This window comes from Camelus ferus, chromosome 7, assembly GCF_009834535.1.
Source record: "Camelus ferus isolate YT-003-E chromosome 7, BCGSAC_Cfer_1.0, whole genome shotgun sequence".
NCBI lineage: Eukaryota > Metazoa > Chordata > Mammalia > Artiodactyla > Camelidae > Camelus > Camelus ferus.
Window position 1 is genome coordinate 36,448,209 of NC_045702.1, and position 12,878 is coordinate 36,461,086.

The 12,878-nt window shown below is 43.2% G+C and overlaps 1 protein-coding gene across 11 annotated transcripts in view; it reads left to right on the plus strand.

Annotated features, from left to right (window-relative positions):
• The window catches only part of ELMO1 (engulfment and cell motility 1), a 491,925-nt gene extending 480,774 nt beyond the window's left edge, over window positions 1-11,151 (plus strand). For 5 of the 11 annotated variants that reach the window (XM_032483695.1, XM_032483692.1, XM_032483694.1 and 2 more), the window contains 2 exons: window positions 3,725-3,802; window positions 9,714-11,149. In XM_032483695.1, the coding sequence (XP_032339586.1) occupies window positions 3,725-3,802; window positions 9,714-9,914 (279 nt within the window). In that variant the 3' untranslated portion in view covers window positions 9,915-11,149. Of the gene's footprint in view, window positions 1-3,724; window positions 3,803-9,713 lie in introns of all 11 variants that reach the window. The other 6 variants (XM_032483698.1, XM_032483697.1, XM_032483699.1 and 3 more) reach the window with 2 other exon arrangements.
• Window positions 11,152-12,878: the final 1,727 nt, after the last annotated feature.

A 12,878-nucleotide genomic window follows, 5' to 3' on the forward strand; every position in this document is an offset into this window, starting at 1 on the left:
GGACCAGAACATTATAGATGCTTGTAGAAAGCTATACCCTTTCTTATTATATACTACATGAGTGACTGATAACTGCCTTCTAATATAGAAACTCAAACTCACACGTATATAGATGAGCAGCAATGCTTTATCGCTATGAAAGCTACTGTTTCTTCTGGCTGTATTTAGCTCACATGCATGCCAAGTCATATCCTGCATCTTTAATCAAAATGCTTAGCCCTCAAGGTGACCTGGATAGATGGTGGAGAGCCAACATAATTAAAGTGAATGCTGGGCAAGATGGCCAAATGAGGCAAGTCAGCCCAAAACAATACAAGGAATGGCAGCCAATGCTGTATTCTGAAAATACAGTGTATAAAACACTACTCTTCTATTCAGTCAGCCCATCATTTGACCCCTGGAAGATGGCAATCCCCAGACCAAGACACTATCATGCCTAGAATTTCTCTGAGCATCCCCCGACCCAGCATGCCTGTTGCTGGTCCCAAGGCCAGAGGGTTGAATATGGAGTCAGAGGTCAAGGGATCAGTTCCTCTTGTTTCCTCTCACCCCAGAATTCACTTATCCAGGCCTTCCTCCACATAGGGAGGTGGGAGATGTGAATTAGTGGAACAGAGGATAGAAATAAATGGCTCTTGGACATGATTTTTCACTGAATCAAATCCAGGGGGAACGAAAGACCTTACGCAGTAAGTAGCAGAGCCCAGAGCATCAGACGTCTGAGAACACTGTGGTGTGTGACAGGGACCCCCGAGGGGGACGCTGCCCCAGATCCACAGCTGATTGCTCCACCACCTCCTGGCACCTCTCTCCCTCACAGACAGTTTGGACAGGTGGCCGCTTCTGGAGTGTTAGCCCAAGAGGGGCCATCGCCCCAACTTTGCCGCCTGCCTGCTCGAAGTGCTGGAGAGCTGACCTCCACCAATGCCCCAATGACAGCCAGCCAGGGAAGTCAATAAAACTCATTATACATGATAGCAGCCTTTAATATTTAACGCAGGCATGCGGGGCAGAGAATTAATTCCTCCAGCCCCTCCCAGGCAGCTTTGGCGAAATTAAAGTGGGGATTGACATTCTCATGAATTTCCCATTTCCTGCCTGTATTTATCAGGAATCTAGGTCATGACAGCTCTGCTCATTCACGTCTTTATTGGTATACGCCTTAGAAAGGCAAAGCCCAAAGCTCTCAGCCCCCCTCCTTTTTCTTCCTTCTCCATGCCCTGGGGAAGAGAAAGTGTCACAAAGGACAACCACACTGACACTCTGGTCTCGAGTGACTTCAGCCCGTAGTCAGGAGGCCGCGTCTGCACTCTGATGGTGTTCACACCTGCTGTTGTGAGCAAGGGGATGGCTAGCCACGTGCCTGCCCCAAGCAAAGTGGCCGTCATGGTCCAGCGTCAGCCAGAAACCTGTTGTCAGTTTCACCTTCCTATTGCCCTCCGAAGGTCACCTCGTGCCCCTGTGATGTGCTGACTGCGTACCCAAAAGCAAAGCCCTTTTCTCTCCAGTCTCTCAAGTATGAGTCAGAGAGTTTTCCTAGTGAATGACAGTAAGATTAGTAAATAAATCATTATTTATATCAATATTTCCCATCGAAGAAAAATTTTAATGAATTTATGAGATTAGGGCTTAACATTTTGTTGGAAAAAAAGTTTTTAGTTTTTTGAAATAAGAAAATAATCACCTGTGATCCCAGCACCTTAATATAATCATTTTCATTTCACATGTTCACTGTCAGTCTTCATCCACAGGTGGACATTGTTCATATTTGTGATCAGTATATATATATAATGTTCATTTCTCCTGCTTTTTTCACTGAAGACCAGATTTTTTAAGTATATTGAATGTCTGACTGCATGCATTAATTTGGGTTGCTAATTTGTGATTTTTTTAGTGGTTTACCCAAAGAAGGGAGGACGTTTATTTCACTCATTTAATTTCTCATATTATGTTCTTACAGATAATAACAATATACAGCTTTTGCTTCCTTTTGAATTTTTTTTTAGAGTAACCCCAGGCGTGGCATCCCTGGTTCTTGATATGGATTGCCTTACTGACTGTTTTAAAAGGATGACACCAATTATGTAACCACTGCTAGGGCCCATGACCATTTTCATTATAAACTAAAAGACCCAAAAGAGATGTCAGACTTATGGGAAAATTGTTCTTGTTTGTTTTGGTGAACTCTTTTTTAAAATTATTGATCTTCACTGGGCAGGCTTGCATGGAATCCTAAGGAAGAAAAAATGAAAAATGAACAGGGGGTAGTTTTGCAGAATCGGGCATTCTTTCCTTCACTTGTTTCTATTTCTGGTGAGGCAAGGACGCCATAGGCGTGTGAGATGCTGGGAGGTCTGGGCTCAGAACAAGAGCTACTTTCCCTTCAAGAGGGGACAGACAGCCAGAGGCGAGCCAGACACAGACAGACTCCGCAAGAGCCACAAGTAGCCTGATAGCTGGTTGTGTCATAAGAGGCATCCAGCAAATGTGGAGCCTTCGGGGTTAACTTTGGAAGAATTCTTTAAATAACTCATCTGAAATTCTGAAATTGGGAGACTGACCTCATCATCTTCCTGCCTTCTGTCTTCTGGGGCATTCTTGCTGTGAGTTACTAGCCAAAGGCAAATCCTCTGACAGATGTTGAGGTAGAGAATGATGTGGAGTGATCTGACCCCTAAGAAAATGCCTTGTGGGTGGTTGCTGAGGGTGCAGCCCCGGATCACAGCACGAGGGAAAGGAGCAGTCACCGGCAGTGCCTGATACAGACACAGAGCAGGAAGACAGGCTGGCACATGTGCGTTACAGTGACCCAGAGCGCCGATGTGGACTCACTTGGCTGCTTCCTCCAAATTAGGAAGTGTTAGGGTGCTGAGATCTGCAATGACTCTGTCTTCCGAAGGTTGTACCCTGCTGCCTGCTTAGACCAATGGAATAAGCATTGTACCCAATATTACACAGTGCATACAATTTGAGAAGCATATTTTAACATGCATATTAGACATGACACTGAGTGTCTCAGCCAAGGTCATTCAGCTACAAGGAAGTGACAGTGTCACTTAGTCCTTGGTCCTTTGGGTCTGGCTCACAGTCTGTACTCAATAGACACTCACCAACGAATGAACCCAGGTATTCTGACACTTGGGCCCATGCTCTCCTTTATATCTGCAGCTACTACAGGATAAAATCTATGTTTTATGTATCCTTTGCTCTATAGTCATTCAAAGCTCAAAGGATAGGCATGTTACCTACAGATAATGGGTTCATCCAGAGCCTCATTATCTCTTGCATAAATTCTGTGTTTTAGGAAGTTTATACCCCTACGGACATCTGTCTGTTTGGCAGTGACAGAAGGCAGTGCGGCTCATAATTCTGCCGATTGGGAAAGAGTTTACTGTTTTTCAGTATCTCTTCCAGGAGGGTAGCACAGCTTTGGGGCTGTGTGGCCTTGGACAACTCACTTAACCTCTCTGAGCTTCTTGCCTCTCTGAACACTTGCTACATGCACAGTCCTGAGAATGAAATGAGATGGTTCATGCAGAACAGAGAGAAAGGAATGTGATGTGAACCTTGAAAAGCATGCTCCTTCCTCCCGTCGGCCTCGCCGCTGCGCCTCTTGTCTGGACACATTGGAGGCACTGTTCCAGGTTCAACCTGCAGCCATCTGTAACTGCACAACAAATGTGCCAATCTTCCTCAACGTGGTGTTTTCTCTAATCTCTTGTAGGAGGTGCTTGAACTTGCTTTCTCGATCTTGTATGACTCAAACTGTCAGCTGAACTTCATAGCTCCTGACAAGCATGAGGTAAGGGTCTCAGTGGGGTTCATTTATGAGAAAATGCCATTATTTTCTCTAAAAAAAAAGCAAGCCAGTACAAAATATTGGAAAGAAAGAAATTTCATTTTTAAAAAAGCTTACCTGAGAAAAATCATGAACAAAGGAACATCTTGTTGACTTGCAATAGGATAGAAACCTCTAGAAAAACTGCCAAGTTATAACAGGTTCAACTTCTTACTAGCTTGATCAAGAATTCGTGGTAAAAGAAAAGAATATACAAATGCTTCATCCTCAGGAAGGGCATAATTATTAACCCAGAGGAAGTATCAGCCCTCATTATAGCTTTGGTTTTCATTGAATATTTAGTTTTGGGTCAGAATTTTCCCATAATAAACTTGTTTCTATTCTTTAAAACATTTGATGAAGTAGGTTTTCTACCATGTTTCTTTAAGTTATTTTAAGAGGCTTAGGGCTGTCTCTGCTGTTGGAATTTTATTTTTGAGATGCTTTTATTCCCTTTTGACATCTTGTTATATGTATAATTTGTTTCACTTCTTGAAGTATGCTGTCAGCTATATTTAAGATATTTAGCATAAATCTAGGAAAATGCATTTGTCTGATGAAGTAGCAACTATGGTTGATTTAACTTTCTTGTAAACTAGAACCCACCATCATGCTTGAAACTCTTTTTTTAGATGATACCATTCAAATTTTTGTCATGCATGTGGTTGCATAAAAGCTTTTAGAGAGGAAGGAACATTTTAATAGAATTTGAATTTTGTTCCTCGTTTCCCCTAGGAGACTTAGCTCGTTTAGAAGTTATTCTGTATTTGGTTTTCACTGGTTTGAAGCTTTTGAATAAAATTGTACATCCCAAAGAGAGAAGAAAGATTAGATGCAAATCCTGCATTTAGAATGGTGCTTAAATATAATTCTGTGTTATTTGACATTTAATTCACAGAAGGGGATGACTTTGTCTTCATCTTCCTGACAATAGATACTGTGTCCTACTGTTTTCTCTTTTTAAATAAAATTTCAGTTGTACACAGGCCACCGTATTCAAGATATATACAGGTGTATAGGAAACTACCTAAAATAGTAGGACTGTGAATGCTGTTTAAACCTATGCAAGGCTGTTTTTCCCAGTATACATTAATTTCAGATAAGGATAAATGTTCTAGGACTGCCAAATTTTTATTCATATCTGCCACCATTTTTCATTTCTTCAGACCACTCCCAGACCTATTACCTCATATTATTTGCATAATCACCCCATACAATGGAAAGTTCTATTACAGATATCCTCATTTATCAAAGGAGGAGAGAGAGGCCGCCCAAGATTGAAGACCTCAGCGATAGAAAATATAATAGTAATTATAACTGCAAGACCCTGTCCCAGGCACCATGCAATGCTTTTATGTACTTCACCTCACTTAATCCTCACTGTATAACTATAAAAAATCTCAACTAATGTTATTCCCATTTTATAAAAAAGGGAAATGGGACCCAGAGAGGTTAAGAAACTCGTCCAAGATCAAAGCAGTAGTAAGTAGTAAGTGACAGAGCTGGGAGTTAAACCATGGTGGTCTTGCTCCAGAAGCGCCGCCTCCTTGGCCCTGGCGCTGTGTAGCTTGGAAGGAAAAAGCAGGACCTGGACTCACGACTTCCTGCCAGTGCCCATCACCCAGCTTCAGCAATCAGCTCACGGCCAGTGGGGTGTCACTTGTACTCTCACCCACACCCAGCAGCTACACCCCCAGATTATTCTGGAGCACATCCAGCTGTCATCATTTTTGTTGTTGCTGGGTTTTCTTTTAATTAAAGTACAGTTGATTTACAATGTTGTGTCAGTTTCTGGTATACTGGAATCTTAAAAAAAGGACACAAATAAACTTATTTACAAAACAGAAACAGAAAAACAAGTTTGCTTTCACATAGAAAACAAACTTATGGTTATGGGGTGGGGGGGAGGGAGTGGGGAGGGATAAATTTGGAGTTTGGGATTAGCAGATACAAACTACTATATACAGAATAGATGAACAAAAGGCCCTACTGTAGTGCACAGGGAGCTGTATTCAACAGTTTTCATTTCATTTGTAAATATTCCCCTGTGCATCTCTAAGTAATAAAGAGTCCACTTTGAAACATAACTACAATACCATTATCACACTCAATTTTATAATGTTTTAATATCACAATATGAAATTTTCAGATTTCTCCAGCTTTCTCAGTTCCGTACTTTTTTTTCTTTTATACTTTGTTCAAATCACAATCCAAATAAGATCCATATATAGCAATTGGTTCACATGTTTCTTTAGTTTCCTCGAATCCATGGGTTCCTCCTGGTCTCTCTTTCCTTCTCATGAACATGTGCATGTGCCCTTTTTTTCTTGCAATTTAGTAGATAAATAACAAGCACCTACTGTATAGCACAGGGAACTATATTCAATTTCTTGTAATGAGCCATAGTGGAAAAGAAACTGAAAAAAAATGTACATGTATGTATATATATGTATAACTGAATTGCTTTGCTGTATACATTGTATACAACTAACATTGTGTATACAACTAACATTGTAAATCAACTACACTTCAATGAAAAGTAAGAATTAAAAAAAAAGAAAAAGCTCATCTATTTGGTAGCATTGCAAATAGTCTAGATTTTGCTGATTTTAATTCTGTGTATTAGTTTCCTGTGGCTCCTGTAACAAATGACCACAAATTTAGAGGCTTCAAACAACACAAATTTATTATTTCACAATTCTGGAGATCAGAAGTTGGATGCAGGTCTTTCTGGGCTAAATTTAATGTATTAGCAGAGCTGAACTCCTTTCTGGACCGGAGATAATCCATCTCCTCACCCTTCCCACTTCTTGAGGTCACCTGCATCCCTTGGCTCATTCCTCACCTCCATCCATCTACAGTAATGGCAGGTTGAGTCCTCATGCCGCATCCTCTGACCTCCTCTTCCACACCCCAGTCTCCCGCTCTCTGCCACTTCTCTCTCTCACTCCTATTCTCTTTTCCTCTCCCACTTTTAAGGACCTTTGTGACCACCATTTGGACCACATTGGGACCACCTAGATTATCCCAGTTAAGATCCCTATGTTAAGGTCAGATGGTTAGCAATCTTAACGCCCTTTGCCATGTAACCTGACTCATAGGTTCCAGGGATTAGGACATGATCTTATTTAAAAGGAGGGTATTACTCTGCTCACCACAGCCTGCACTATCATTTCACAAGTTTATCTGTCTCCTGCATTTCCGATTAAGTGGTAGTTAGACGATTAATCACATTCAGGCTCAGCTTTAAGCAGCAGTGGTATCATATTCTTCCACGATGTCCAGTTGTCCCTCTTATGGGGATGTTTACAGCCATTAATGACTATTGCCTAGATCCTTGGATCCATTAGACTTTGGAAAAGGTTGATATTCCAAGTCTGTTATTCCTTCTTCATTTGTTAATGGGATAGTTACATAAAGAGAAACTGGACTTACCAATTATTTGGTTACCCTGAGGTTATACGGTGTATATATGCTAAGCAGGATAAACATTTGATTCCCTTTACTGCTTTACAAAGTAATGAGCATCTTCCATAGGAGACCAATGAGGGTTTTTTTTTTTTTTTGGTGTTTATCATTATGAAGTTATGGATTTAAACATATTTGTGTTTCAATAGGGTGTAGTTATTGTCATTATCAGTGTCCAAATTAACCCATCTAAAGAAGCAAGAACCCCTTCTGGTTGGCTTCTGAGTCCTATAGACGAATGTCTTTGACAACTTTCAGGCATTCTGGCACAACAAGATATTCCAGGTTTATCTCATACATTCCCTGCCTTTTCTCTCTGGAGCTTTGGCTCCTTTTGGTAGTAAGCAACCAGAATCTAGACATCAGGTGTACCTATGACTACTTGGTTGGCCATTATAATTAGACCTTTTTGTACAGAGCTTGACGCTATGCTTTTTTTTAAGACAAAATACATCATATGTTCATATTGATATTTCCCACTCAGATTCAGTACTACAGAATTTTTATTTATTGGTTGATGTACTTTTTAATAAAATTTTCTGTGCTTGCTGCTTCTCAAAAGAAAAGCACCACGGAAGTGTTCCTGTGGGTTAAATTAATCTGTACTAGGAAGCTAGCCAGGACTGAGAAGGCTGTGTACAAAGAGCAGTAATCCCTAGCACTTAGGGATTTACAATCAAACAGTGTCGGAGCTGGAAGGGGCCTTAAAGAGCCTGGAGTTCAGTGGTGCCCATGCCCGGAGGTACATCAGAATTAGCCGGAAGCTTTTCTAAATAAAATTGCCCGACCCAAGATCTACAAGATCAGGATATGCAGGGTAGGACCTAGGTATCCCCTTTTATCAAGGTTATTTATGAGGAAATGAATGTGTTAGATGTTTTCAGAATCTATCTAAGGTACTCATGAGGACACTCATAGTTCCAGAAATCCCTTAGCACTCAACTGATGTTTAGAGGAATTAAAACGCTTTGGCTGAGATCACATAGCCCAGGCAGAACCAAAGTTCTACAGTTCAGGACTGTACCACTCAGACACAGGTCTCATAATACACCCATGGTATACCTCCTCGGCTTAAAAAGTGGTGCCACCGATGGGCATCATGGTAAATTTCTATCACATCACTATGACTTGAGATCTGTATAGTGCTTGCCGTCTTGTAGTACTTTATGTTGAGATCTGCTGTCATATTCTGGACCGTAGCCCAGGTAACCATGGTGCAAAGGACAAGCTAAGTAGGGTCTGGAATTGCAGCTTGACCCAGGGAGAGCAGGAGAGGAGGGAATCTAGAGCACATTCTAGAAGGAAGTCCAGTGTGACAGGAAGAGTAGAGAAATTGCTATCAAGGAAGTCCTGTATAGAATTAGAACCTCCTAAAAGGTGAGCAAAGCACAGCATCCGGCAAGGTTTCTGAGATGCTGGCAGCAGAGGCTAGTTCTTCCACCAGGTATCATGGCTCTGACACCAGGGCAGGGCAGGGCTTCAGTCTCTGGGAAGGAAGCTGACAAGAGCAAGGCAGGTCCTCAGATAAACAGAGCACAGTTCGTTTCCTCAAGGAGTTCATCATCTACTGGAGAGGCAAAGGGCAAGATTAATTTTAACAAGAGGGGAAGAACCAAATTCTTAGGTGGGTACTATGGAGTGCTTTTGAAAGCCGGTGATGTCCCCAGGGATCGGGCTCCAGAGACCTGGAGGAGAAAAACCCTGGAAACTGGAGACCCAGGTGGAAGAGGTTCCCAGACAGGCAGCCGAGTCACCTTCTATTAAGATCACCCAATAATTTTATCCATTTTCCCCACCAGACATTGGGCTGCACGTGGCTATTTCCTAGACCTTTTGCTGGGAAATGCCATTGGCTACCATTGGCTCCAGGGTGGGATTGGGTTGTCATTGTGAGCACTAGGAATCTGGTCGGATAGGCAGCGATTAGCTGCTAGACCAAGGACCAAGCTTGGAGTCAGGACAGAAGCAAGCTTGACCTGATGTTGAGTCCAGGGGTGCTGGGAGTTATTCTACCAATACCTTAATGTCATACACTCACTGGTGGGATGTTAGAGATATTATGTTGCACAAGCATGGAGAACTCAGATCCTCCTGCTGTCACCTAGAGGGGCATTATTTGCACAAAAGAGTGCAGGCACTGGAGGCAGATTGCATGAGTTCAAATCCTACCCACTCCATGTACTATCAGGTGGGTTAACGTCTCATTGCCTCAGTTCCCTCATCTGGAAAACAGAGATGCTAACAGAAGTGTCACCTTTACAGAGAGGCTGTGAATATTAAATGATGATGTAGGCAAAGCACTTAGCACAGAGCCTAGCCCACGTTGGGTAATCAGTAAATGTTAGCTGTTGTGATTCCTCTTGTAATTGTCATCGGTAGTTCTCATTGTCACCTCCTTTCCCACCAGTACTGTATCTGGACGGACGGGCTGAACGCGCTGCTGGGGAAAGACATGATGAGTGACCTGACGCGGAATGACTTGGACACCCTGCTCAGCATGGAAATTAAGCTCCGCCTCCTAGACCTGGAAAACATTCAGATCCCCGATGCACCTCCACCCATCCCCAAGGAGCCCAGCAACTATGACTTCGTCTATGACTGTAACTGAAGTGCCGGGCCCAGAAGCACCCCCTCCGAAACTGGAAAACCTAGCTAACAAGAGAGAAGAATGAAAAGACACCCACGCCTTGGAATCCCCTTGTGGTAGAGGAAAGCTGGGGGTCAGCACTTCCTCTGGCCTGGCCTCTAGCCCCCGCATTCTCCTGCCCCTCCCCGGCACCTTGCTCACCGCCCTGATTCTGTTTCTAGACTCCATTGCTTTAGGTCGCCTCCCGTTGCTGCAGTCTAAGGTGAGAGAAGAGCAAAGCCCACCGCCGCTAAGAGAGCCAAAGGGCCCCTCCATCCTAATGCCGGCAGCAAGCCCTCCCCTCCTGGAGTGTGGAAGCCAGCAGCACCGGACTGCCCCCAAACCTGCAGCCCGTCCCCGGGGCGTGCCCCAGGGCCTGTGTCTGGAAGAAACAGTCTCGCTACTTTAGAGAAGACCAAACACCACCTCCTCGTTCCCCTTCTCTCTCGGGTCTGCTTCCACCATCAGTTCTATGTGAACTGAAATCTGCTTCCAGATCTCCTCCCTCCCCCATCCCTGTCTCCGCCTGCCCTGTTCCTCTCTGGTTCCAAGAGCAGCAGCGGCAGCCTCAACCTAGTTCTCGCCCGCGCGGGGTCTCCCCGACACAGTCCGCAGGTCCCATGCCCACTTCACGTCTGCCCTGTGCCTGGGACCACCTGTCTCGCCCCCAGCTAGTCTTAGGCTTCCTCTCCGGCCCCAGCCCCGACCTGCCTTCTTCATCGCCACGCACCCTTCCAGCCCCTTAGCTGAAGGCGCAGATGGTGAAATCAGTCGGCATGCTCCATCTCTAATCTACTGAACGCCTTCGTGGTAGGCAGCTGCTGTCTAAGGGTTTGGTGGTCCTTTTCCCGGGGGTTCTGCTGCAACAGGTTTCACAAGATGGTCAAGCTGTCAGGCATCCACGTTTACATCATTGTAATTATTACAGGTATTGACGATTTGCAAGGGTTCCGGGTTGTTGGTTTGGGGGGTTTTTTTGGTTTGTTTTTTTGGTTTCGTTTTTTGTTTTGTTTTGGTTTTTTTTTTTTTTTTTTGGCTTTGTTTTTGTACAAAAGAGTCTAACATTTTTTGCCAAACAGATATATATTTAATGAAAAGAAGAGATACATAATGTGTGGACTTTCCAGGATTTTTTTTTAATTATTTTAATCCTAAACATCTTCCTGAGAATAACATTCCCCTAAACATGCTGTGGAATAAAATTAATTATGATGAATGGGGAGCTGGTGTTTTGATTTGGTAATTGAAGTTCCTGCTGCTCAGTCATCAGCATCACCTGCAAGCTTGTTAGAAATGCAGGCTCTTAAGCCTGATCCCAGACATGCAGAATCAGGTATCACATGATACCCGATTTACCGTAAAATTTGAGAAGCCCAGGCCTAGGGGACTCTTGACCATTGCCAGGCCACCATAGGCTGTGAGCATCAGTAAGGAATGATCCTTCTAAGACCATCTCCAGTCATCTAGAAAATCAGCCCCACCAGGTAAAAATATGATCTATTCATTTTACACTGTTGCTTCCTGACCATGACTTTCTCTATCATTTTTTTTCCTTCCTTATCATTATATAAGTTATGGAACTGACCAAATTAAACACATCACACTTCAAAGGAGCACATTTAGCAATGGAAAAGAGTGAAAACCCATAGACCAGAAATACATTTAGCCAGAACTAAATAAATGTAACTATGAATTAATAAAATATGGGTCAGAACCCAGCAAAGGATTTTTCTGAGGTTAGTACCATTGGAGGCGTATTTGGACCATAAACTCCGAGGGCTGGAAGGGAGGTCAGAAAGGTCCAAGAGATGTGGAATTCACAGCACACGCCACTCTGGACTTGCAACAGAAGTGTTAGGTGCTTTCAGGTCACTGCCCTTTACCATCACCAAAATGTGCAATTACAGATTGATCTGGGCTGAGACGGCATGGTCCAGAGCCCTCCATAAATTGCAGGAGGAAACTCCTTTATAATCCATAGTAATGCCCAAGTGATTATACTTCCCATTAGAGCACTCACTCCTGAGTGTCGAATTGATGCTTCCTTTACATTAAGCTTTGATGATATTAACACGGATGTCTTTCATGTCAGGAGCATTTATTGATGTACCCATCATCCTAATAAAATGATAAAGGTTAGGTAAAAGAAAGCAGACAAGAGTCATACCATTTTATACTTAGGAGGTACCAGACGCCATCCACGAAAAGGGGACTTCTTTGGACCAAGATATCCGAGGTCCTGGGACTCCAAGTTTAAGAGACTGATTTGTCATATGACTCCTGCTGGGAAGAACCAGCCCCTCTCTCTTCTAGTGCTCCTGCTTTGGTGCATTAAATAGAAACTAACCTTTTCGGGGGCTATTAAAGAGAGCATTCTGTTACTTCCCCTTAGACACTCTGCCCGAGGACTGGTGGGATCCTGAGAGTGTGACATCATTCCTTCATTTTGTGGCAATATGGTGCAGGGTTGCCATCTGCATCTGGCCGCTTCATCTTCTCAACCTAGGCTGCCCAACAAGGCTACTTTCCCAGCCGGTGAGCCTCCCACCTCCAGCTCAGCTCCTGTTGCCACAGGTCTCTAAGCCTGGAAAAATCAGCCAAAGCCAAGGGAGCACTGAAGGAGGAAGCCCAGTTTTGTCATTAGGTCTAAGCTGCGGTCTAAGCTGCATTCTCCAATTCAGCTTTACCTGGAATAAAACTGATTATTGAATTTTAACCTACTGTTACTTTAATTCTTTTTCTTATTCTTATTCAGAACTTGTAGGAAGGCCTCTCAAACTCAACAATGGCTACTAAGGTAGGAAAATCCAATGATCATTGCAGAAGGCTGAATGTTTCTTGAGTCTACTTGCATATCCATTCTAAGCCATCTTCCAGTTATCAACTACAGCATGTCCCATTCATCAGCTCTTATAATAAACTGAGCAGTTGTCCCATTGACATACA